Here is a 27,168-nt window from a genome sequence, read left to right on the forward strand (position 1 = left end):
AACAAGGCACAGGGATTGTTAGGGCAGTAAATTTTTTGGAAAATAGTTGGAGATACATTGCCTGTCCTGCTTTTCAAGCTCTATGGGACTCTAAAATACAAAGAATGTAACTGGATACAAAACTCTAGGTGCCAGTTAAAGATAATGTATCAATACTGGCTCACCAAATGTCACAAATGTATCAACATGAAGAAGGTACATTAGGAATAGGGAGATACTGGAATTACATACTTTCCCTTCTCTCTTCACAAGATGCTTATATGTCCTCCCAAGTCCACATAATCTTAGTCCATTTGCTTAGTCCTGTACCACACTGTGCCGCTTAGTTTCTGTCAACTTGACACACACTAGAGTCGCCTAGGATGACAGAACCTCAACTGAGGGGTCACCTGCATCATATTTTCCCTGTGGGCATGTCTAGGGGGCATTTTCTTGATTAATGATTGATGTGGAAGAATCCAGCTCACTGTGGGCAGTGCCACCCCTGGGCAGGTGGTTCACGGCTGAACCAGCCACGGAAAGGAAGCCAGTAAGCAGTATTCCTCCATGGAGTCTGCTTCAGGTGTCTCCCTCCAGGTTTCTGCCTTGGCTTCCTTCAACAATGGACTATAAGGTGGATGTGTAAGCCTGGGAAACCCTTCCCTCCCCAAGTTGTTTCGGTCATGGTGTTTTATCCCAGCACGAGAGGAGCAAACTGGAATACACATCATATTTAACCTTTGAATCTGTCAGTTGCTAGCTGTGGCTTGCTGACCCCTGGCCTAGAATGCAGAGATGGTGAAAGGATTGAATCCATGCAACCCGTTAGCAGGCACCAGGGGAGGCCCGACAAAGAGCATTTCTGTTCACTCCATGTACGGATGATGTAACCTGTGGTGTAATCATTATAAGCCTCTAACCCATTAGGCCACTTTCAAGATGGGGGCATAAGACAGCGCTGTCACATTAAAGCTACTGCAATCTGAACAAACTCTGGATTAGTGACTGGTCTTTGGTCTACCAAAGACAAATCCCCATGGAGTACTTGTGGTATTAAGAAACTCCTCCAGTATTCTAGTTCTGTGGTTTTGATTAAAATCCATTTTTTTTTAAGATTACACAACACACTCTTAATCTTGTTCAAGTTAAAAGTTGCTGTGTTTGGTTCAGGACATGTGATTCAGTCTGAGCCTTAAGAACAAATGTCTGTACAACAGATGATGTCAGGAAAAACGGCCCACAGACTGAGAGAGGGCTCTCACACCCTGGAAAGTTTGTGCATACATACCCAATCTAAAGTAAAGACTCTGTGGTCTCAGCTGCCATACAGAAATATGGACAGCATTGCCAGACAAGGCAGAGATGCAATTTTCTGTCCATAAAAATCTGATTTTTTTTTAAGTTGGCAACTAGACTGGGAATATAGTTGGTAGGGACCTTGCCTATCCTGAATGATGTCTTGGCTTTGATCCTCAGAACCCTATAAACTAGTATTGTGGCACACCCCTGTAATCCCACCATTCAGGATCTGGAGACAGGAGGATCAGAAATTCAAGGTCACCCTTAAGATGGAGGGTTATATGAGACAAAAAGGGCAACATCTGCTGGAGAGGTGGCTTAGTGCTTACAGCACTTGCCACATGAGTGTGAAGACTGGATTCTGCATCCCAAACAACACATAAATACCAGGTGGGACATGACCTCTCACCTCTAATTCCCACCTTGGAATGCAGAGGCTGGAGATTCCTAGAAACAACTGGTCTGGGAGAATGCCCTTATTGGTGAGTTCTGGGTTTGATAGAAAAACCTTGCCTCAATGAAAAAGGTAGAAAATGATGGAGGATGATTTCTGACACCAAACTCAGGCCTGCACGCGCACACACACACACACACGCACACGCACACGCACACGCACACGCACGCGCGTGCGAGCGCAAAGGAAAAATGCCAGCAAATGTACTGTATAGTATTATGTCAACTTGACACAATCTAGAGTCATCTGAAAGAAGGGAGCCTCAACTGGGAAAATGCCTCCATTAGATGAGACTGCAAGCAAGCCTATAGTGCATTTTCTTAGTGATTGATGGGAGGGCCCAACCCATTGTGGGTGGTACCATCTCTGGACTGATGGTCCTAGGTTCTGTAAGAAAGCAGGCTGAGCCAGCCAGTAGCAGCACCCCTCCATGACCTCTGCATCAGTTCCTGCCTTCATATCCCTTCCTTGTCTGAGTTCCTGTCCTGACTTCCTGTGGTGATGAACAGTGATTTGGAAGTATAAGCCAAATAAACCCTTTCCCCCCAGGTTACTTTGGTCATGGTGTTTCTTCAAAACAATAGAAACCCTAAGACAGCAACTATCTCAAACTGTTTATAAATACTGGAACTGTATATTGGAAGAATAGGGAGTTACATAAATGAATTGGGGTGCTGACGATCAGGAAGGACAGCTTCTGGAGAGCTCTGATTGTCACACTTACAGTGGCATTGAAAAAAGATCACTTAGTGGAGGCAGGGCTCAGAGTCAAGTATTAGAAGTCTATCATTAAGTTAAGTAAGGGAGAAATGAAAAGGGTCTATTTGTTCTTTCTCCTAGAGACTGTAAGCTTCAAGACAGCAGGACGACCGTCTGTCTCGTCTCTGGCTGTATTCTCCAGCACTCAGAAAGCTGCCACACAGCATTTGTGTAAAGTGAAGGAGTGGTGACAGAGGTATTTTTGAAGGGCTAGGTTTAAGGGTCAACAGGCTTAAGTGGAGTAATAATAAATTTCAGGTACTGGTGAGAACCATCAGGGAAGCCTGGAGTTCTGTCTTTGAGGCTTTCCTATAAATGATACTTGGGGACCAGGGAATCTCAACGAAGAACGGGTGCACACAGGTTGTTTTTGTTTTAAAGACCTTGAGGGTGTTCTGTTCCTGACACTTCATGTAGCTTCCTCAGTCTAGGAAAGGAACAGTGTGTACCTTTTAGGACTGAAATATGAATTAACTGAAAATGTAGGGCTGAGCCCTTTCTGTCCTCCTTTGGTTACAAGAATTCCCTTAGCGCACAGCTAATAGGACTGCTAGGGCCTCGGATCCCGTGAGGATTATTTTCAGGGTGGGGTGGGAACATGCGACCCGAACCTGGACCGAGAACGCTCCAAGCTTCTGAACCTTCCCTCCTGGAGCCCGCCCTGTTCTCACACATCCCAGCCCTGGGGCGGTCACCTCAGCTCCGCCCTCTCTTCTTCCTGCTCCCCCACCCCACTTCCTTTCCCTGCGTCCTCCCCCTCTGCGCTCCCACCCAGGCCCTACGCCCCCCCACGGCCGCTCCCTCTAGGCCGTCCGTGACTTCCCCTCCTTCTGGCTATCACCGCCCTTCTCGGGAGGACGGGGCAACCCCGTGCCTCTCTCACCCAATCAGGAGCCGACTCAGGGTGGGGCGGGACCTGCTAGAGCGGAAGTGGTGGCCGGAGCGGAAGTGCAGCTGCCGCCACCACCGCTGCTGTCGCCGCCGCCGCCGCCGCTGATTCCAGAGCCCGGTAGCTGCTGCCGCCGCCACTGCAGCTACGGTCGCCGCCGCCGCTGCCGCCACCACCGCCTCAGGAGTGGGCCTGGGAGAGACGTAGTCGCCGCCCTCCGAGCTTCCCGGAAGCGCCTTTGCTCCCTACCGTCCTCCACGGTGAGTGCAGCGCGGCTCCCAGGGGCCCCAGCGCGAAGCCCCTTCTCGGGCGGCGGCCGCGGCCCGTCCCGCCACCGCCCCTCCCCGCTTCCGGCCGGGCCTGTGCCACCGCGGGAAGCACCGGGCTTCTCCCTCGGCGGGCCCTACGGGGTGCGGCTGGGTACGGCTGGGCCGCGGACTCCTCTCGGCACCTCCTCTGCTCGGCGCCGCCCCTGCCTACTCCCCTCGGGCCGGGAGCCATCCCTCTGGGCCTGTCAGCCTCGCTCCTTTGTGGCTTTCAAAAATTGAAATGTAGGGGAAGGCGAGCGAGTTCCCCGAACCGCGACGCCCCTGCTGCACTCCCCTGGATGAGTAAGGGTTTAACCTTGGCGACAGCTGGGGCGAATCCCTCTCCCACTTTGCAGTAAAGCTGTTTCATCATCGCTGGTGTGGGAAACCCTGCTGGACCCGAGATTCTCTGACAGCAGGGTTCAGGTTTGAATCAAGAAATGGATTTGTCGGAATCGTTTTACTGACTCGAACCGGATTCCCAGTGGGGTGGGGGAAGATCAGGCTGAGAATTGAGGCTTCTCAAGATATTTGTCGTCATTTACTGCCACAATCTCGTGTGTCTGCGCCCCAAATTCCTCCATACACTTTTTAAAAAAAAAAAAAAAAAAAACACTGTTTGAAGTCTGTTGGTGGGGATCGAGTGGGCGGAATGTAGACCCTTTTTCTTTCCAAGATGAGCGCATCTGGGTCTATTGCAAATGGAGAACTTGCGTGCAGGGAGGATTCCAAAGGTGGCAGCGTTGATGAGAATTTGCTAACCTCTCTGTAAGAATAAGTCTTGTCCTTGCCTTCAGTACATTCTCTCTGGTGAGATAGCATTCGACTCTTGATTTCACTTGTCTGATGTGGGAGGTGGAATCTGCAGGATGTTATGAGTCTGTAATATCACGAGAGCCAATGCCGAAAGGTGCAACACTTAGGAGAATATGAAAATTACATTTCTCACTGTGTCTCAGGTGTTTCTGTGAAACCATGCATACATACAGTTTATAGGACTGAACGTGTGGTTACTGAGTGCTTTACATTTAGCTACTGGGAATTTATACAAATATTTGGTTCTTGGTGGGTTTCTTCTTGACTGCCTCCATCCAGCGAACCTCATTTTTTAGGGTTGCCCGAGGCGTGTGTGTGTGTGTGTGTGTGTGTGTGTGTGTGTGTGTGTGTGTGTGAGCTCAATATCCTTAGCAGCATACAGCTGGAGAATATTGGTTTTTTTTCCCTTTCCCACCCAAGTCAGAATTTTAAGCATGACCTTAGAAATGGAAGACTGAAAATCCAGTACCAGTTGCTAAATTATTTTCCTAGCCTCTGCCTTCAAACAAGATAAGAAACCATTCACCCATCTTACAGATGAAATCTTTATGAGAAATGAGGTGACTTGGCCTAAACCACACACCTACTTTCAGATTGAATAGCCTCTTTCATCTGTGGCTTTATTTATGGACTGTCAGTCCCTGGAGTATGGCTCTTACCCTGTTATCTTCTGTACATTTCCCATCATGCAGTGCTTGTCTTATGTTGAAGCCATTTTAGACTTGGAGCTGTATGGCTCAGGGAGGCAGCCTGTGTGAAACCAGGCCGAGCACATTCCCTTGATGCTTGTTCCCTAGGCAGAGTCTCCAGAGATTTGGGCTGCTGCAAAAAGTGCATTTTTCCCACTTGGCCGTGGATCCAAAAACAGCACTGAAGTTGACGTTAGGTAAATTTGATTTGGTTCTTTCCTTGTACTGTTTTCTAACGGTGATCCTCAGAAGTTAATTCATCTCTGGTGCTTAGCTTCCCTATCTCCACTGCTATCTGAGACCTTTGTAAACTGTAAGTTGTTAAGTCTAAGCCTTTGGTTTTGTTGTATCTTAGTGGTTGAGTTCATCTTTCATCTTTCTGATAAGACACAGTCTTGTTTTGTCCACTGCTATTAAAACGATACATTCTATAACTTTACATATGATAATGGTGCCCCTCTTCCCTACGCTCACTGCTTTGGTCTTCCTCGGCCTCTTAGGTGCCAGGATTATAGGTGTGCACCTCTGTGCCACGCTGCTAATACAGCTTTTGATGTGTGGTGGCAGGCTGAATTAAAATAAGCTTCTGGGTTGTAGATTTTCTTAATACAAATAAAATTAATTTAAAAAAAATTGAATATGAATGGACATATACCATGATGTTTGAATATGTATATATTGTGTAATGTTTAAATAGCCTATCATCTTAGACATGATTTCTTTTTATTTATTTGTTTGTTTGGTTGGTTGGTTAGTTGGTTGGTTGGTTGATTTTTCAAGCCAGGGTTTCTCTGTGTAACAGCCCTGGCTGTCCTGGAACTCAAATCTGTAGATTAGCCTGGAACTCACAGAGATCCACCTCCCAAATGCTGGGATTAAAGTCATTCGCCGCCACCACCCGGCCAGACATGATTTCTTTGTAGTAAAAAATAAAGCCTTTTCTTCTAGCCCATTGAGAAATCCAGCACACAGGGTACATGTTATGTGTAGTCAGGGTATAGTGCATAGCATAACTGAACTTGTAAATTTATAACCCGTGTTTTTGACTGTACGTGTCCACATTTAGGTAGAGCATCGTGCCTATAGCATAGGCACATACAGAATCTACCCATTGTGACTTAATCATTAGCTACTGAGGTATCCGCCGGTAAATAGTCTACGGTCACACTAGTCACCACTTGTAGCACTTTGTATGTGCCAGGCTTCCTTGTAAACACTTCAAGCGCTAATTATTTAGTCTTCAGCCAATGAAAGGTAAGTACTGTTGGCCTTATTGTATAGATGAGGAAACTGAGGTGCAGAAATTAAAATTTTCCAAGGATACACATATACGTAGCACAGAATTAAGTGCTGAAATCATGAGTCACACCCATGTCTTTGACTCTGGGTAATGATAGATTTGACTTGTAGAACAACATATGTATTCTATGACCACCTTACTTTTTTGTACATACATCCTATTATGTGTTTTATCTAGCATTTCATCTGTTCTTAAAGGCGTATATGATGCTGTTCTTTCATAAGGTGATATTGCTGGTATATGTCAGCTGAAAGCTGCTGTAAAGTCCAGTTTTTCAGTACTCCTTTATACCAGGGAGGACATTCATCAGGTACTCCGCAGAAAGCCACCCTAGGTTCTGTTTTTTTAGCTTGTAACTGTAACCATCTTTTATTGTTACTTCTCATACACTTTGTAGTATTTTAGGTTTGTATTTTGTCTGGGAGAAGGAAAAGGGAAGATCTCCCTCTGTAAGTAGAGAGAAGCTAAGTTACTGTGTCCTGTAGGAATTGTGCTCCCTACTCTATGGATGGCATCAGGCAAAAGCAGTTGTGTCAGTGAGGAACCCTAGAAACCAGAACTTCATGGTAATCTCAGCACTTGGGAGGCTGACCCGTGTGAGTTAGAGGACAGTCTGGTTTGGGTCTACATAGTGAGTTTCAAGATAGCCAGAGCTACAAAGCAAGACTCTGCCTCAAAAAAAAAAAAAAAAAAAAAAAGAAAAAAAGAAAGAAAGAAAGTGAGAATTTGCACTAGCTAGGGGCCAGGAGAATATCGTTACATAATGACTCTTTAATGTTAGACCTGTCTTCACTGCATGAAAAGGGCTCCAGTAGATCTACATTTCATAGTGAGAAACAGTTGGAGGTAGACTTGGGATTTTCCTAAGGATTATGCTAAAGGAAGAGATATGGATTTGAAGTACTTTTCTGTTCCGTGATGTGTTTGCTAAAAGCGACTTACAAGGTTGCTTTCTGAGAGGCAGTTACATGTTTCTGATTCTTGTAATGAGATGAAAGTGAGTGATGGCCTCACAAAAACAAGCTGTTCTGGCAGATTGTAGGTAAACTTTTTCCCTTCAAGTTCTGGCCAGTTCTTGATTATGTAAGTTTTCCTGTTCTGGTTGTTTATTTCATTGTTTTCCTTAAAAGACTCAGCTAGAGGAGTTATTTCTGAATGGCCTTGACAAATAGATGAAAAGCCAAATTAAAGTAGCTATGAGCCTGGTCTGTTACTCTCTCTTCCTGGGGAGAGCCTTACATTAAAGCTCGTTTGATAGTTTAATGGGTTTTCAGAGTGTACTATAACTACTGTAATAACCTTACATGATTCTTCAACACAGTTAACAGCTTATCTTTAAAAAGGTTGCTACGTTGAGAAAACATTATCTTTAGAATTAATGTAGAGGGGCTGGTGAAATGGCCTAGCTGGTAAAGGTGCTTACCACCAAACCTGATAACCTAGGTTCGATCCCTGATGCCCACACGGTGAAGGAGAGAACCAACTCCCTCAGTTGTCTTCTGACTTCCATGTGCACACAAAAGAAATAAATGTCAACAACTTTTGAAATTAATGTTATGGGCTCAGGAGATAGCTACTTTGGTAAAATGCTTACTATGCCGTGCATAAGGATCTGTGTTTGGTCCTCAGCACCCTCATGGAAAAGCCAGATGTTTTGTGCATATATAATCCCAGTTCTGGAGTGTGGACACAGGAGAATGCCTGGGGCTCTGTGACTGGTCTTTGAGAGAGATCTGTCTCAAATACAAAAAAACAAAATAACCCCCAAGGAGAGCTCCTGAGGATTGACACTCAGAAAGTTGACCTGTGATCTCTGCACACAATATTGAGGTAGATCCAGCTCTGCCATGGATAGCCAGCTGTGTGGCCCTCAGTAAGTTACTCTTTACATGTCAAAGGAGATGGTGCCACCTATCTCATAGGTATCTAGTGTTGTATGGATTGATACCAATTCCTGAGTGCTTTGTCCTTTTCAGCAGACCATAAATGAGAAGTGTTATTACTTAGCCTTTTAGCTGTTCTGGGTTTTGTATGGGTACCTGATCATTTTGTATGGAGTGTGGTTTGAAAATATTTTAGGGACTTGTTGGAATCCAGTTTGAATCTCTCTCTTTTTTTTAATGTTTCTTTTTTAAATTTTTATATGCATTGGTGTTTTGCCTGCATATCTGTGTGAGGGTGTTGAATCCCCTGGAACTGGAATTACAGACAGTTGTGAGCTGCCATGTGGGTGCTGGGAATTGAACCTGGGTCCTCTGGAAGAGCAGCCAGTGCTCTTAACCACTGAACTATCTCTCCAGCCCCCAGTTTGAATTTCTTAAGTATGATTGGTAGCTGAAAAAATAGTAATTAAAAAGCCCGATGCTGTGTCTTGATTTGAGCTAAGGTAGTGCTTTGAAAAGTCCAGCTGGATGTGGTGGCTCACACCTGGTAACCCCAGCATTTAAGAGGCTGAGGCAGGAGAATTGCCTAGAATTTGAGGCCAGGCTAGGCTGCATAGTGAGTTCCTGGCCAACTTACATTATAGAGTGAGACCAACAGCAACTAAAAAAAGTAGTCTAAGCTGGGGGTGGGGTGGTGGTGATGGTGGTGGTGGTGGTGGTGGTGGTGGTGGTGGTGGTGGTGGTGGTGCATGCCTTTAACCAACCCCACTTTAACCAACCCCAGCACTCACAGAGCCAGCCTGGGCTACAGAGCGAGATCCAGGACAGGCACCAAAACTACACAGAGAAACCCTGTCTCAAAAAAACAAAAAGAAAAGCTAGACTACACACACACACACACACACAGAGAGAGAGAGAGAGAGAGAGAGAGAGAGAGAGAGAGAGAGAGAGAGAGAGGGAGAGAGAGGAGAGAGAGAGAGGAGAGAGAGAGAGACTGACTGACTGACTGACTGACTGACTGACTGACTGACTGTATTTTCTAGGTCAGATGTGACCTATCTGCTTCTGTCCACATAGGAAATAACAGCTTGTTCGCTTTTTTAAAATTCATCAATGATCAAGTGGCTTGAAATTCATTGTGTTGGGCATATTACATTTTGGGTATCCAAAGGATAATAACAGTCTGGATTCCTAACTCAAGCTGTTAGGTACCACTGTAGGTACCAATAAAAATGTTTAAGAGTAAACTCTAAAATAAAATAACTCTATGTCCGGCAAACACTGAATTGTGAAGAAAAACCAAAATCTCTTCCTTCTTCCATAGCAGTTGTGGAATTTTGTTGTTGTTTGAGAAGATCTCATGTAGCCTAGGCTAGCCTCAAACTTCCCATGAAGCTATGAGAATGACCTTGAATTGAACTCCGGATTCTCCTGCCTCCTATTCCTCAGTGTTGGCATTACAAGCCTTCCCAGACCCACATCTTTCACATCAATTTTCAAGTATCATTACGAATTTTGCCCAACAAAGAACCAATACTTAACTGAAAAACTACCAGTGTTGAAACCCTGTCTCAAAAAAACAAGCAAACTAAAAGCAAAAACCACCGGTGTTAAGTGGTATGTCAAAGTGTGAATAAATAACATGCACCACAATAAATCGATCTGCTGGCTTTAAGTGACCAATCCAAAGACATATGCTAATTCTGATTTATAAAGGCAGCCCAATTGACTGACCCTATGAACGGATTTCAAAGATTTGTCCTGCCATTATAATGAAGCCACTCAATACAGTTCACCAATTTATCTTCCCACAGAGACACCTGCATATCCATAGTCACTGCTGCTGTATTTACAAAACCTAGGAAACATTCAGTCTAGGTACCATCTAATATATATATATATATGTGAATTTTACTGTGCTGTGAAAAAAATAAAATAACAAAATTCATGGAAAATATCCTAAGTGAGGTAACCCAGGCCCAGACCCCCACTCTGGAGTTTGGATCTGTGTGTTTAAGTGTCTGTAGGGGTCAGAAAGCTAGAAAGGGCCATGAGAGTGGGAGGGAACGTGACCTTCAGGGAGGAAGGGGTGACATGAAAAGAGGAGGGGACTGCTGTGGGCGGAAAGGTTTAAAAGGAATGGGGGAGAGAATTTAAAGGAATAACCCCTTTCCTCCTCTGGTGCTCTTTGTCAGGTATTATCACAGCCACAGAAACTGCAACAGTTAGAGTAAGGCCACTTTCCAATTAGACTGGCGGGCATGAATTCCGCAGGAAGAAAATCATGCGGGGACTGTAAACCTGGTCAGAAACCCACCGCTCAAGGGAGGTTCCGGACCCTGGAGGGAAGCTCCTACTACTGCTTTACCAAACAGACAATATGTCAGAGCACCTTCTAAATCTCTATGCTTACACCGATGGATTAGTATTCACCTCACCCTTGGTCAGAGACACATTTGCCATGGACAGCGGTTAACGAAGACTTACAACTGGTCAAAGTGTTGAAAGAAGTGACTACTGCCCGACTGGGACATCCTCCCCACCCCCCAAGCCCAGGGAACACTGGGAAGAAGTGTGGTGAAATGAAGTCTTCTGGCCACAGTGTGGGTGTTCACACATGACTCCTACCAGCTGCACAAGATGGGGCCTGCTAATGGTCTAGCACAGATGGGGGAAGGGCAAGTGAGGCCCCACCTCTGGCTGAGGAGCTTTTGGCAGTGAGCAGCTGTTGGGGCAGGGGTATTCGTTTCGCGGGTGTAGCCACTGGTCAAGTCATCTCTGATCCAGTAAATAACACCCCCAATGGGGAGGGGATCTCCTTATTAGGAGACCCTAGTATGATACTGTAGAACTTGGCACTGTGGTCAAGCAGTTGACTTACACTTAATGAGAACTCAGAAACTTCAGTCTATGGTAGCCATTTATTAATTTTAACTGTTGAAAAATACCCCACCTCCATTTAACTAGATTTGAAAGTACATGGAAGCAAACAAGGTGATAATTCAAAGTAAATTACTGCTCCAGGTACTGAAGCTCTATTTTAAACTCAATATCGATGTTTCTGATGTTATCTTTAGGAATCAAGAGATAATAAAAAGTATTTCCTGTTGCCAAAATAATTTTAAATGTATAAATCATCTATAGCCATACTACCTTAAACACACCCAATCATTTAAAAGGAATACATTTAGTTTGTGATGCTGTTCAGGAGTCTCTGTAAGCACTCAAATCAACAGCACTGACTGCATTCCACACAAAAGTTAACAGTCAATGAGGAAGGGACACTCAATATGCACCTCATTTCTCTTAAATCTACCTTGTTCTCTTTAAAGAGTTTAAAAAGAACAGCACATGTTAATTACTTATGCTTATTTCTAGAATATGACTCTCGAGAGTTTACTGTAAACACTTTTATTGGTACTTACAGTGGGCTCTAAGCTTGAGTTAGGAATCCAGACTGTTATTATCCTTTGGGCACCCAAAATGTAATATGCCCAACACAATGAATTTCAAGCCACTTGATCATTGATGTTTCCAACAAAGGATCTGCACATGTTTGAATGAAATTAGTTTTACAAGACTACATTTTCTGTGTGGAATGGCACACAGACATTTTTAGAGTAGGTGTTTTCAGTGCGTAGTTTCCTTTGAGAGCCAGGAGTGCTTCACTTGTTCAGGATAACACCCACCAACCAACTGATCCCCTGACTTCTCATTCCCTCCCAAGGTAGGTAGCTTAGCATACTTTCTTTCCTCAGCTGTGATCTGCTTTATGATGCTGGGGATGCTCTATCTGGTGTATTAGTGAGTGTGGTCAGCCCCCACCCATTCACACCTCTGAGCTTGGATTTATTTTTCTACCACTATAGCGCCTTATTCTTCTCCTACCATCTCATAAAAGGAGCTAGAACACCTACCTTTAAAAAAAAAAAGATTTTTTTTTTTTAATGTTTGTCTTCCCACACACCCGAAGAACACCAGAGGCATCCAGTCCCCTGGAGTTGGAGTGACAGGCAGTTGTGAGCTCCAGAAATGAATTCTGGGGGTCAGACTGATTCCTTGTTAGAGCAGTATGTGCTTTTAACTTCTGAGTGCTCACTCCAGTTCCAGAACACACATGCCTTTAGCCTCTTCCCTCTTGGTGTAGTTGGTTGCTTTTCCCAGGAGATTCAGATGTGCTGCCTTTTTCTTGTGTTTCTATCACAGTTTTAGCTTGAGTGTGGGGGCACTCTGCTGGTAGTTCTTTTCAGCTCCTCTGAGGAATAATCCAAAGAATTCTTGGACATACTGATCATTTTTGCAGTTGTTTCAACACTGGACTGTAGGCATTTTGTTTTTGTGAAGTACCTGAAGAGTCAGAATTACTTGTCCATGAGCCTTTACTCTGAGTGCTGTCTAAGCATTGGTGTGTATTATCTTATTTGGCTGCTGTTAATGTCTGCTTTTAACACTGCAGAAACAGGTATTATAATGTGGGGGAAATCATTTAATTGCTTTGTATAGCTTCCTATTGGTTCTATGTAGGGCACCATGTTTTCTATAAAGTCAGTTGATTCTTGACATGTAGATAATGGAATCCACACTTTAAATTTTTTTGTTGTTTTGTTTTTTTGAGACGGGTTTCTCTATAAAAACAGTCCTGGCTAGCCTGAAACTCACTCTGTAGACCATGCTGGTCTCAAACTCACAGAGATCCACCTGCCTCTCCCTCCCAAGTGCTGGGATTAAAGTTGTGTGCCATCACGACCAAGCTCACATTTTAAATGTTTAACAAGTTATTACACTCACGCTTATTTTATAATCGAAAGTGTTCTATTTCTTAAAAATATAGTTAATGCTTCTAAAAGCCGAAGTTATCATTTTCAACTTTTCTTTGGAATAACTTTTTAAAAGAAGATAGAGGTGAGTGATAGTGATCTTCTGTTTGCTTGGCCACTCTGAAATGACTTCTAAATTTTGAATGACATCTAACCAGAAAATGTCCCTTAGGCAAAGCATTAGCTACAGGAGTGAGATTGGCTGTCATATATTCTTACAGCATTGGTTAGCTGAGTTAGCTCTTCATTTGTAGTCACTTTTAGGATTGTATTTTGAAGTTTTCTTGTGATCCCAGCACTGGGGAGATGGGCAGGAGGATGTAGCTAGAGTTCCAGGCTACCTTGGGGTTATTGGTGAGAGCCTGTCTCAAAACACCAACGAGGGCTGCAGATAATGACTTAGCCAGTGTGCCAAGTCTCTGGTGGATTCCCCAGTACTGCTTCTTCCTCAGAGAAAATTAGGGAGGTGGGGGCTTGCCTGCAGAAGTCAGAAGACAGTGTCTAATCCCCTGGAGCTGAAGTTGAAGGCAGTTGTAAGCCACTGGATAGGGGTAACCAAACCTGGGTCCTCTGAAAGAGCAGGAAGTGCACTAAACCATCTGCTTTACCACCACCACGCATGGTAGCTTATTTTTTATTTATTTTTTTTATTTTTTGGTTTTTCGAGACAGGGTTTCTCTGTGTAGCTTTGTGCCTTTCCTGGAACTCACTTGGTAGCCCAGGCTGGCCTCGAACTCACAGAGATCCGCCTGCCTCTGCCTCCTGAGTGCTGGGATTAAAGGCGTGCGCCACCACCACCCGGCTTTATTTTTTAAAAGATCTTTATTATAAGACAAAATAGTCTGTTCCTCATAGTTATCCCAGGCTGTGGTCTTAGGATGAGTGTGTAGAAAGTAAACCCACCCATAAACACAGTGCCTCATCTGGGCTGTCTGTGTTGTGACTGAGATATGGGATAAAATTATTTTAAAAGTAGGAGATAGTCAGGTATATTGACACACATCTATAATTTGAGCACTTATGAGGCTAAGACATTGTGAGTTCCAGACCAGCCTGGACTACATAGCGAGACTCTGTCTCCAAAAAAAAAAGAAAAGTAAATTTTAAAAATAAGTATTATAAAAATTTACCACCTAGAGATAACACTGAGGTTACTACCCTTAGCCCCCCCCCCCTTTTTTTCTTTTGTTGTTTTGAGACAGGGTTTCTCTGCGTAACAGCTCTGGCTGTCCTGGAGCTTTCATTGTATACCAGGCTGGCCTCAAACTCTGCCTGCCTCTGCCTTCCAAGTGCTGGGACCACTGCCTGGCTACCCTTAGTCATTTTGTGTTGACTTTTCTAATCATGCTTATACACTCTTTAGGAACATTTTAGGAAAGTACTATGTACCCCTTATGCACAGCCTGTACATCTTAACTATCTTTCCTGTGCAGCTTCCTTTTGAGGATCCTGCAGTCTGTACTGTCCTGACTCTTCTCTACGAACCAGCTCTCTACTGTTGGATGTTTGAATTGTTCCCAGTAGTCACTAAGCGTTGGTTACATTTATTAGCAAATGCCTGCCAGTACTGTGACTTGAGGCTTCCAGTAGCCTAGAACAGACAGATTGACAGCCACCATTACCAAGTGGGTGCTCTGGGAACTCATACATGTCAGTGCCTTCACTGCCAGTCTAGACTATGGCCTCTGAGGAGTCATCTGCCCAGTAGAAAGCAAATAAAGCAAGCCTGTGACCCTCATTCAAAGTCTCAGAAGAAATGCATGCCCTTCTGATAAGCTACCACTGCCTACTAATTCCAGAAAAGCCTGATTGGCAATTGTTAAAATGTCATAGTTAGCATGTATGTCCCATTTTGAACTCACTGAGAGAATGAGTGTCATGTTAACATATAACTACTTCCTGTGCAAAGATCAGTACAGACTCACTTCCTCCTTCCTGGTCTTTTGTTTATTGTTTTGAAACTGGGGATTGAACCCAAGGCCTTGCACATACAAAATAGGTGTTCCTCCACTGCACTAACACCCCTAATGTTTTTTGAAATTGTATATATTTTTTTAAAGTTTTAAAAAGCTCACGCTTTGGGTTTAAAAAATGGTATCTAGACACTCGGAGGGAATTAATGATCTTCAGATTGTTTGTGCAGTATGTATTTCTAAGAAAGATTTCATCTATTGTTCTTTAATGCCCTGTTCCTGGTGTAAGCAACTCTGCTGAGGGAGATTCTGTTGTCTGCACTTGTAAACTTTAAGACTTGAGTTTGACAGGATCCTTTTTAGTGTAGTGGCAGAGTGTGTTTTGACACATAATGCTGTTGCCTTTCTGTGTGTTCTTTGTTCTCCTAGTCATGTGTGTTCAAAAACTTAACAATGCTTACTTGAGCAGTTTAGGATTACATGTGAGTCCTTCCTTTGAAAAGAATTATTTGGGAAACTAAGTGGTATAGCTTTCACTATCTAATGTAGAGCAGCATAAAGAAGCCTTAGACTGTATAGCAGGTTCATGTGTATTGAGAGTCCTGTATCATAGACCAGCATGGGCTGTGTAGCCCTAGACAGTTGGCTAGAGTTTGCATAGGCAGGAGCAGTCTAGATGAAGAGACCTCATACCTGAGCAAGGTGCTTACAGGGTATATGGGAATGTGTATCTGAGAAGCGGTACCTATTGAAGATCAGTGAATCAGAAAACCTCCCAGGCCACGTTCTGAAGGACTTCTGAAAGCAAGCCAGCGAGGGTTTAGACTCAAGTGATGGACTAGCCCAAAGGGGAAGACCTTAAGATTATTGAGTTAAGGCGAAGGTGTGACTGAAGCTGTAGTTTAGCAATCTATAGAGTGAGAGAGTGTGCTTTTAAGGAACAAGAACGTTGGGTTATTGTATTGAGGAAGGAGAGGATGCTGCCAAATTGGTAGGGTGGTTTCATTTCAGGAGCTCCTCATCTAGGAGCTGTTCACTGGTGCCAGTTGTGCAGGACTGGGAGCTTCTCTCTGAAGAAGCTCAGTGTGGGAAGGAACTTGGGAGCATCTGCAAATGATTTCAGTACTGAAGACACACATTAACCAGCAGGGCCAGACAGAATTCTTGCCAGAAATATTTTCTTGTTAGAAACAGAATATCAGCTAAATTTAATAAAATAAATTTTGATAAGTTCATTACAAACTTAAAAAAAAATAGCAGTGGTTGGGGATTTAGCTCAGTGGTAGAGCGCTTGCGCAAGGCCCTGGGTTCGGTCCTCAGCTCCAAAAAAAAAGCTGGGCAGTGAGGGCATACACTTTTAATCTCAGCAGAGTCAGGCAGATCTCTTGAGTTAGAGGCTAGCATGGTCTACAGAGTGAGTTCCAGGACAGCCAGAGCTATACAGAGAAACCTTGTCTCAAAAACAAACAAAAAAAGACAGTCTGGGGGTGGTGTGCAGTGCTGGAGTGTAACATACATGTGGCCTGCCCTGAGTTCAAACCCAGCCAGCTTTAAAAAGCTAGATACCAAAAGACAAGAGAAACTAACATTTTTAAATATTTAAAATATCATGGTTTCAAAAGGTGGTACTAGTCACATTTTCTACTGGCCAGTGACTATTGGAGCTTCTTGGGAAGGTCGATGTGGGGGCCATGTGAAGGAGAACTGCGGCCCAGTGAGTTGAGGTGGAAAAGCAGATGTGCATGAAGAAGACAGCTGTTTTGACAGAAGGACGTGTTGTGAGAAGAGGGGTTTGCTGTCATTGTCTCTGCTGTGGGACTGTGAAAACTTAATCAGGAAGTGTCTTCAGTGGAGATCTCTGAGGATGGCCTGCTATCACAGACAGACAGACAGACAGGGGGTAGCTACAGGTGGTGGGTAGCGTTAGTGTAGATGGAGAAAGAGGAACTGTTTCATTTTCTCTTCTGTGCCTTCCTCCAAACTACTAGATGGTGTGTAGCCCATTTCCTGTTGAAATTGGCCTAGCTGCTCCAAAATCCATGTTATATTAGTCTAGAGTTACATAAGCAGCAGGCATTAGGACCTTTAGTTAATGTGTTTTCTTGTTTCTTTGTATTGAAAGTTTTAGAAGCTGATGGATAAATGAGTATCAATTTTCTTTTTAAAGACATAACACTTGGTCTAAGGTAACATGATGGTTTTTAATCTTGAAAAACTGTGACAATGTCAGAGAATCTTGAAATAATCCCAAACCAGAAAGGCTCCATTTTATTTCGGATTTATTTATTTTTATGTATATAGGTATGTATGTATGCCTGCATGTGTGTCTGTCCAGCGTGTGTGTGTGTCTGTTACTCACAGAGGCCAAAAGAGGGCATTGTATTCCATGTGATTGTTGAGAATTAAACCCAAGTAAGTCATCTGGAAGAGCAACCAGTGCTCTTAACTGATGAGCCATCTCTCCACTCCCAAAAGTTTCTTTTTCGTACTGCATGTCCAGTGTGGCAGAGTCATGCAGGAACTTGGACTGTAGAACGTCACCATCTGAGGACTGGACATACTGGAATACATGGACTTTTAGGTAACTGCTGTAAAAGAAGAGGGCAGGGAGAACTGTCGTCTCTGCTGACATTTCATCTGGCTAAAGTGCTTGCTGTTTGACTCGTAGCTGCTGTGGGATGCTGGGAACTGGACAGTGAGAAGGGGCTTCTGTATTGCTGGGTGTTGAGCTAAGGTTGCTTTTAAAAAAAGGTGTATGGGTGTTGTGTCTGTATGTATGTCTGTGTACCACATTGCATGCCTAGTGTCCTTAAGAGGCCAAAAGTGGGGTGGGGGTGGTCAGATCCCTTGGAACTGGAGTTCCAGGCAGTTTTGAACTGCCATGTAGATGTTGCAAATTAAATGCAGGTCCTTTGGAATGGCAGGCAGTGCTCTTAACCTCTGAGCCATATCTCCAACTCCAAACTAAGGTTACTTTTTAAAAGTTAAAAAGGTAAAGAACATATATGTAGCATAAACTTAAAAATAAAAAACAAGCTCTGGGGCAGGAGCTGTCAAGATGGCCTAGCAGGAAAAGGAGATTGCTGCCAAACTTGACGACCCAAGTTCAATCCCTGAAACCCACATGGTGCAGGGAGAGAACCAGCTCTGACGTTGTCCTCCCTTCCCCACACACACCCATGTGTGCCCTCTCCCATGTGCACGCACACATAAACAGGTGTTTAAAAGCAAGTCGTTTTAAAGCAGTTTCTGTGTATTGGGGAGGAATCTAGGATAATGGAATAAACCAGCTCTAGGAGGGACAGACAAGCCAGAAAGCCTTGACTCCCCACTGTGTTCCACTTGCTGTGGTGTTCTGGACACATCGTTTTCTTTCTCTTAATCTTTGTGTTTTCTAAGAAGGTAGAAGGGTTACTGGGAATATTCCTATCATGTAGGATAGTTGGTAACAATTGACCAAAATAATTTCACGGCCTCAGCCCAGTCCTGACTTTGTAGGTCCACGGTCCACATTCTTGATGGCATTGGGGGCTGTGCTCGTGAGAGTGTCATTGCTGACAGTGCTTCCTCTGTGCTCTGGCTATTCTAGGAATGACCATGGACAAAAGTGAGCTGGTACAGAAAGCCAAACTTGCTGAGCAAGCTGAGCGCTATGATGATATGGCTGCAGCTATGAAGGCCGTAACAGAACAGGGACACGAACTCTCCAATGAAGAGAGGAATCTACTCTCTGTTGCCTACAAGAATGTGGTAGGTGCCCGCCGTTCTTCCTGGCGTGTCATCTCCAGCATCGAACAGAAGACAGAGCGGAATGAGAAGAAACAGCAGATGGGCAAAGAGTACCGGGAGAAGATAGAGGCTGAGCTGCAGGACATCTGCAATGACGTGCTGGTGAGGGCAGCGCTTCTGCTTTTCACATCCATCTCTAGGCTTAACGAGCGGTCCAGATACACTCTCCAGCAGCTTAGGAGAGAGTGGAGGTGTTCCACTACACAAAGAGCTGAAACCCGTTTATAACTTGATCTAAAGAATGTGATGTGATTTTCAGCACCCTTTCATGATCAGTGCATCTCTTTTGGGATGTCTTCCTTTTCCTCTCAAAAAGACCTGCAACAAACAGGAACATTTCATCAACATTCCTCCATTTGTCTTTAGAAATTAAGGCCAGATGGAGGGGATAATTAGAAAGATTTGGTCACTAGTGGGCTGTTCTAGTGGTCTCGGTAGTGATCGTCTCTGGACAGGAAGAGGTGTAAAGGCCTTTCAGCCTCTCCTTGGTCATGCCTTCACAAAGTGTAGAAATCTGATGTAGGTTAGGTACATCTGTCAGTTGCAGTGTACGGTCCAAAGCCAAATCAGAGGTGGTCTGGGCTTCTCCTGTGTGTTACGGACGCTACAGTCAGGTGGGGTCCTTGTAACTACATTTGGGGTTAGATGGGAGGGTTGGTGGCCTATCCTAGAACACCTTATGGTTATATTCTTTCCCTCATATCTGGAGCCCACTGGGAACTTTTATTTTGTGTGTGACATTGGGTAAAAATGAACTCTGAGGGCTGCTGTAAAGGGAGAGGAGGTTAACACTTGTTGATCTCCTTCCTACCCTACTGTCTGTCTCTCCAGATGACTTCCCTTGACATCTTTTGAAAACCAGTGTAAAGCTTGTCAGCTATCAGGCAGCACTGCTCACTCCAGCCCACAGGAGTCCCATCCCTCTCTCTGCACAATACTTGAAAACAACTACTGCCTCTTGCACACTCCGGCATTGATTAATGAAATCCTTGATAGCTGAGCTTTGCTTTGAGCCTCTCTTTATTAGATAAGAGTTTCATGGCTACACTTGTTGCCTGTCGGTTGTTTGGGGGTTTGTTAATGGTGCACTAATTCCTGAATGTTAGGTACATCTGGTACTCAGATGGAGCATGGCATGCTATCCAAAGGCAAGAGAGTTCCATAATTCCTGACATGTAGACCAGCTTTTAAGAGCATCTGAAAGAATGTGAAGAAGAGCATGGTACTTACTGCCTCTTAACCAGTTTTTCAGGATGCCACATTCTAAAACAACTCTTCGAAAATATTGCTCTGTATACGAAGCTTGGACTCCTTCAGAACTACTTTTGTTGTAAGCATAAATGTTTAAAGGAATTTGTTATTAATAATAGTACTAGACTCTGAGTGCTTACTACGTGTCAAGCAACGTGTTAAGCACTAGATGTACGTTACCTCGCTTGTCCTTATAACTGCCTTAGAAGGTGGCCATGCCGGTCCCCTTCCCCCTCCCCACTGTACAGCCAAGGAATCTGAGGCTTGGGGTTCTAAGTCTCTCCAGGGTCGTGTGAAAACAGACAGTAAGCGTCAGAAGGTTTTCTTCCCAGGTTAGATTAATTTTAAACTTAGTTCTTGGCTGTTTTGTTCTATTACTGCTTTTTTTTCTGCCCAGAATGGAAAGATCCACACACACTCACAATTACAGAATTACAAGTTTAAATGGGGGTTTTGTTTGTTTTTAAGAGACAAACAGAAGAGTTACGAAGTAAAAGTCTCTTCTAATGTCACTTCTCATCCAGAGAAACATTGTTAATAGAATTCTCCAAGGCTTTCCCTGTGTTTTTGTGTGCATGCACCCACACTTATTTTAATATTAAAGTGAGATTCCATTTAGAGTTGTGTTAGCGGTGTGGTTCTCTGCCATCTTTTTGACATCGCATTCCACTGTGGTGGCTGAATTATAACCAGCCCTTACAGTGGTCAGAGTGACTTGTAAATGAAGAATACAGGTGTCTACTCTTAGGACTTGGCTAAACAGTATTTAGCAGCTTGGATGAAAATTGGTTGGGTTTTTCTGTTTGTGTAGGATTTTTTGTTGTTTTTAGTCTTCAGAAAAATCAGTAGTAGTAGTAGTATCTATCTTGAATCTCAAATGTAATTTGAACATCTCAGAAGCAATTCAAAATTCTTAATGTAAATCACTTTTTAGGAGCTGTTGGACAAATATCTCATTCCTAATGCTACGCAGCCAGAAAGCAAGGTGTTCTACTTGAAAATGAAAGGAGACTATTTTAGGTATCTTTCTGAGGTTGCATCTGGAGACAATAAACAAAGTAAGTAATGTTTTAAAAAAATACAGTCAGTAGGAGGACTAGTATTTCATAATGAAATCCATTTTGACTTTGTTTACTATAGATACTAAGATCACAGTAATTAGAGTTTCAGGACCACAGAATTGTCACGCATGGGGTCCCGGAGTTAGCAAATCTCTATCTAGTGGACAGATAGGAATGGTATTAGAAGTTTAGTATGTAATATATGTGGTGAACTCTTAACTGGGAATTGATGGTTCTCTGTATAGTAAAACTGTAAAATATGGTGGTTCACCTTGGCCGTGACTTTCTTTACCCAGTTTTAGTTGCTACAAATGTAGTTTGAAATCTAAATGGAAAATTTCAAAGATAGATGAGTCATAAATTTTTCTGAGTAACCCTGTATATGCTAGCCACCTATTACTTACCTAGTTGCCATATTGGTTACTTGATTGACTGTTCTAATATGCACTGCTTGTGTTCAAGTAATTTACTGATTTCCAGAGTGCAAACTTACATTACAGCATATTGATGGAACTGTCCTGTTAATCTCCTGTGTGAGTTACCTTGAGCATAGATGATAGGTTTCCGTACTGTCTAGTTCCCGGCATCCACAGATGAGACCGCTGTGTGGACCACCATAGGGATGCATTTCTTCAACACATGGCCTACTGTGATGTGATTGTGGCTGCTTCACTCGTTGCCATGTGCCAAGTAGTTAGGGTTGCGCTATTCTCTTAGCACTTTGAATCTGGGTGTGGGTCTCCAGTTTTTCCACTGAAAGAAACCAGAGTTCATGTGTGGACTTTTTACTTAGGCCTCCTACTGGATGAGTTAAGTTGAAAATTTGAGCTTGTTTATGCTGACTGTAAACCCCGTTATCTTTTCACTAGAACATATTTTCCATACTCAGTCTTATGAGAGGCCGTGTCTATATTTCTCGGATGCTTTAATAGACTTCCTCATAATTGTCTGTTTTCTTCCAAAGCATTTAATGTAGTACTTAGCATAACATTGAACAGTGTTTAGGTTGAATGTTGAAGACACAGACCTTTGTTTTGATAGTTCATTTACTTTAGCTTCTTTATTGAAGTAGCTTGATAGTAAAGATCATCACATGGGGAGGCAGCCTGTGCAAGAAGCTGATGTTTTATCTTCTTTCTAGCCACTGTGTCGAACTCTCAGCAGGCTTACCAAGAAGCATTTGAAATTAGTAAGAAAGAAATGCAGCCTACACACCCGATCCGACTTGGCCTGGCGCTGAATTTCTCAGTCTTTTACTATGAGATTCTAAACTCTCCTGAAAAGGCCTGCAGCCTGGCCAAAACGGTAAGGAAAGAAAGACCCTTTTGCTATTTCCAAGAATTTCCTTCTATTTATGACAGTCCTCGCTGTCTTGGACATTTAAACATTTTCTAGGGGGTGGGATTTTAGGAAATAAATACAAAGCTATTACTTGGTGCTTTCATCTGAATACATGATGGCTTTTGTTTTACTTTGTTTGATTACTGTTGGGATCATTGGTAGAACCTTTAAGGTAAAAGTGGTGGTTCTCAACAAGCTTTGAGCATTGGGCATTGTCATCTTTGTGCCAAGAGAGGTCATCCTGAAAGAAATGAGATGCCATTTTGTTTGTGCTGTATTACTTCCTGTCGTCTTTGGGGAGCTTTCTCCTATGCACACGGTTATTTGAAACTTGAATTTGGAAAGGGTGCCTGCAGCGAATTCTACAACTTGAACCCCAGAGACAAATCAAGCTTAGTGAGGGGAGCTTTGCTGTTCTCCCCTTTGACCTTTGTGTACAGACCTTTTTAGTTTAAACAAAAACAGAAACCGCTTTGGCAATCAAAAATTTGAGTGAGTTTATAGACTAAATGTGCTAACAGTAACAGTTAGTGTTTGTTAGTGGAGATTGGACATTGCTGGTTGGTGCTTTGTACATGTCAAACATTGGAAACAGCTGGCAGACATGTGAGAGGAGAGCAGGGTAGTTCCCATCCTCCTACCTGCAGGAAGGGTAGAGCTAATGCAGAGAATGTCCAGATCTTTGCTAATAGCTCTTTGTTTTAGGCATTTGATGAAGCAATTGCTGAATTGGATACGCTGAATGAAGAGTCTTACAAAGACAGCACCCTGATCATGCAGCTGCTCAGGGACAACCTCACTGTAAGTACCCTGGAGGCTGTTTACCTACTTAATCCACTATTATCCAGGATTTAAGAGGGATTTGTTAACTCACAGTACAGTTTTCATTGCTAAGTTAACCTGTATTGTACTGCTACCTTTATGCCTTTGTAGTCATCATTGTCTATGGTAGTAATAAGGAGTTTTGAATAGTTGAGTGAAGAGACCTGGAAACAGGACTCAGTGGTTCTCAGCCTGTTCTTCCAGAGGACCCAGGTTCCCAGCACTCACTCAGCAGCTCACAACCACCTGTACTCCAGTTCTAGGGGATGTGGTGCCCTCTTTTGACTCCCTAGAGCAATAGGCATGTAATGATGTACAGACATACACGCAGGCCAAACATCCATACATGTAAGATAAAATGAAAAAGAAAATTGAGTGGTTGAGGTAAATATACTAGGCCCACCTCTTAGGGAAACAATTTTAATGATCTCTTTTTACAGCTTTCTATTTCCTTTTCTCTTGCAGCTCTGGACATCAGAAAACCAGGGAGATGAAGGAGATGCTGGAGAGGGAGAAAACTAATGTCTGTCGTCATGCTTTGTGATCTCTTTGGTGTCACTCTGTATCCTCCACATTATATCCCTTTGTGCGATAAACAAAAACAAAAAAATCGAATGTTGACTTTCGATTTTTCACAGCCTAAGCCTAGCAAAAATGGTCCCTGGGATAAACAGCTGGTATTTGTATCTAAAACTCAGACTGGTCCCTTAAATGCCACGGCATTTCTGAAGTCTTGATTTTTGATCAACATTGACAAGGATTACTGTATGTTTAATTTTTACAAACTGAACACTGTGATTATGGGGTTTTGTAATTTAGCAGAGCTCTTACTGGTAGGAAAAATAGACCTGAATTATGTATAACTTTTTGGAAAGTTTAATCTGATATCAAAATAGTCACTGAAAATACAATTCTGTTGTAAAGTTGTACAGAAAGTTCTAGAGATTCTGTTATGATGACGGGACTTAGGGTGAGATGCTTACCATTGGCACCCTGAGTTTGGTGACTCACGGTAATTCTGCCTACGGTTGATGGCTTATTGACGCTTGATCAATATGGGCTGTTGCCACTCAAAAGTTCATGACCACAAATATCTTCAGTGTCTTCTGAGGAAACTCAAAACCTGAAAGTGAAACTCTTTGGCTGATAATTGATCTATGACACCACACAAAAGGTCCCGTGCTCATACCACATGTGTGACTAAACCCCGTTACTACAGCAGTGTGTTCCTGATTAGCAACTTGTGAAAACAGAGATCTATTTCTGTTACCCCCTAGCTAAAGGAGAGAAAAAGAGAGAGCAGTCTATCTTAGGAATGGCCATACTAGTTTGCTGGGTAATTCCTTGAAGGATACTGTCCTGTGGACTCACAACGCAGTAGTGAGTGTGGACCCATCTGTGGAGATGGTCTCTTGCCTGAGGAGCACTCCTAGTCTGGGGGTCTTCCTAGCTTGGAGGGTGGGAACTTTGAGATTTAACATTCTTTCCATCCTGTCCTTCTGGCTGCTGACTTTGGTTTTCTCCTCTGTAAATTTACAGCTTTCTGCTTCCTTGGGTGTTTTCTTTTGGAAGCCTTTATTTGTTGTTACTGTATGGACAGGGGCGAGGCATTGAGCACACTGGGGAGCAAGCCTTGCTTCAGGGTGCTGGGAAAGGTGGCCTGCCAGCACCGTCACCCCGTCTTCCTGCAGCTCTCGGCACAGTTGTTCTTCATTCCATGACTCGAATCAAAAGAAGTCCCTTAAGTAGCCATGATTTCTCCCTAGTGCAATCAGCCCTGATAATGCTTGTTAGTACCTGTCACCGGACCCTCCCAGTGTACCCATCCAGCTTAGTTCTCAGACATGCCGAAACAAGACCCTCTACCACAGGGAAGTTGCATGGACACTACAGTAGAGCGCTCCAACAACAGCCAGGCCTGCCAGTCTCACAGTATCTATCACCCCTCTACCTTGACATTCCATGGAGCTGTAGAATCCATCTGTTTGTCCATCTGCTGAAGTGAGAAAAGAATTCATGCACTGATTTCAAACCAAAAAGCAAAAAAACAAAAAAAAAAAACAAAAAAAAACTAAAAACAAAAAAACAAACAAAAAAAATCCCTTCTTTCTAGCTAAACAAAAATGTGCAGTTAATACTTGGCGCTTGACAACGCAGTAGTGAGTGTGGACCCAAGCCTGTCTGTATATCTGGTAGCTCTTTGCTTTGTTTTTCCTTACCAGTATTCTGCCTATCGTTTGCTTCTGTGGTGTTGTATTTACCGAGCAGGCACAGCTGTGGTTGTGAAAATAGTACAGCAAAAAGAGAAAGAAAGCCTGCTTACTGATGTGCTAGACTCGTGTGTGTCTTTAAGCATTCTAGTTTCACCTTACCCGGAGGAATCAGGAAAATGTAAAAACTCAAAAGTGAAATAAAACGTTTTATCAGTTAGTTGCCTGTGGATTGATGTATCACACTATCTGTCACTCTCAGGACTATTCTGATCACACCTGTTTGGAGCTTTTTCTTTTAAAAAGTAGCTTTATGTAACCCTTTGGAGCCAGCAGGAAGACTACGGCTGTTTCTGTCGAGTTGGACGTGGTCCTTGCCGCCATCTTGAACCAGAGCAGCTGTGATCACCCTGCAAGGCCCTCACCAAAATGGGCCTTTTTTTGTTTTTGTTTTCTTTTGGAGGGGTGGGGCATATTTCACAAGATTACATAAGCACTCTGGCTGGCGGGGGGTGGGGGGGTGGGGGGGGCACAGATGGCAGCCCTGCTGGTGACACAGCTGTTCTGAAGTGGCGTGGGGGGGGGGGCTGCCAGTGGTACAGCTGCTTGTGGACCTGCCCCTGCTCCTTCCGTCAGTTCCCCAGTAAAACGTAACTCGTTTGCCAAACTGGACTTGGATGGGTCCTTTAGTCTCTTAGCATGTTCCCTGTCTGTAGTGAGTAGATGGGTCTGTATCTCCCTAGGAAACAGCCCTGCGATGTGCCGTGCAGCAGAACCAAAGGCGAGTCTAGGAGGGGCCAGTTAGTGGCCCCCAGCTATAGGTGCTGAGGCATACAACTGAGCCAAGTGTCAGAGAAACCCCCAGGTGGCAATTTTCTTCTGTAGTAGGGTCTGCCAGGTAAGAGATGTCCCCCAAGCAGCTGGTGGACAAAGTGCTTTTACAATCCTTGAAAGCATTTGTGGGTCAGGATGTAAGCAGGCGGCGGCGGTTGCACGGTCTGTGCTGTAGGTAATAAGACGTCAGGAGGCGGCACTGTCAGCCCATAGTTTCTTCCTCGAGGAGTTACAGTGGGAGAGTGGATGTTGCCTACTGTTAGCTTCTGGGATTAAATGAGAGAAGGGAGGAGAGGGAGTCCTTTCTTACACAACTGACACAAGGTACAAATTGAGTCTGTTTCCTGGGATCCAGAAACTTGGGAGCCCATGGGAAGAGTTGATAATAAAAAGGAAGGGAAGATTAGCCGGGCGATGGTGGCGCACGCCTTTAATCCCAGCACTCGGGAGGCAGAGCCAGGCGGATCTCTGTGAGTTCGAGGCCAGCCTGGGCTACCAAGTGAGCTCCAGGAAAGGCGCAAAGCTACACAGAGAAACCCTGTCTCGAAAAACCAAAAAAAAAAAAAGGAAGGGAAGATCCATGGCCCAACGTGCAGGTGGCCTTAGAAATGGTCCAGTACAAGAAAATGATAATCAGAACACTCTGCCTGTGAACAGCTTGACTGGGGGAAGACCGAGATGGCTCCATGGGTAAAAACAAAGTATGTTCCTACTGCCAGGCCCGGGGACCTGAGTTTGATTCCTAGATTAACAT

General features: G+C 43.8%; 1 protein-coding gene across 1 annotated transcript; it reads left to right on the top strand.

Annotated features, from left to right (window-relative positions):
* The first annotated feature begins 3,462 nt into the window (after window positions 1-3,462).
* On the top strand, window positions 3,463-25,800 carry Ywhab (tyrosine 3-monooxygenase/tryptophan 5-monooxygenase activation protein beta). The gene is made up of 6 exons (XM_028868438.2): window positions 3,463-3,640; window positions 18,696-18,997; window positions 21,081-21,204; window positions 22,349-22,512; window positions 23,254-23,349; window positions 23,836-25,800. The coding sequence occupies exons 2-6, from the start codon at window positions 18,698-18,700 to the stop codon at window positions 23,890-23,892; spliced, it is 741 nt and encodes a 246-aa protein (XP_028724271.1). The 5' UTR covers window positions 3,463-3,640; window positions 18,696-18,697; the 3' UTR covers window positions 23,893-25,800.
* Window positions 25,801-27,168: the final 1,368 nt, after the last annotated feature.

This window comes from Peromyscus leucopus, chromosome 4 (genome assembly GCF_004664715.2).
Source record: "Peromyscus leucopus breed LL Stock chromosome 4, UCI_PerLeu_2.1, whole genome shotgun sequence".
Taxonomy (NCBI): Eukaryota; Metazoa; Chordata; class Mammalia; order Rodentia; family Cricetidae; genus Peromyscus; species Peromyscus leucopus.

What these genes read in the sequence shown, in the direction of transcription:
- Ywhab (XM_028868438.2), top strand. Translation starts at nt 18,698, where the DNA reads ATGACCATGGACAAAAGTGAGCTGGTACAGAAAGCCAAACTTGCTGAG. An exon ending in ACATCTGCAATGACGTGCTG is followed by an intron (nt 18,998 to 21,080) that starts GTGAGGGCAGCG and finishes ATCACTTTTTAG; the next exon opens with GAGCTGTTGGACAAATATCT. An exon ending in CCTGCAGCCTGGCCAAAACG is followed by an intron (nt 22,513 to 23,253) that starts GTAAGGAAAGAA and finishes TCTTTGTTTTAG; the next exon opens with GCATTTGATGAAGCAATTGC.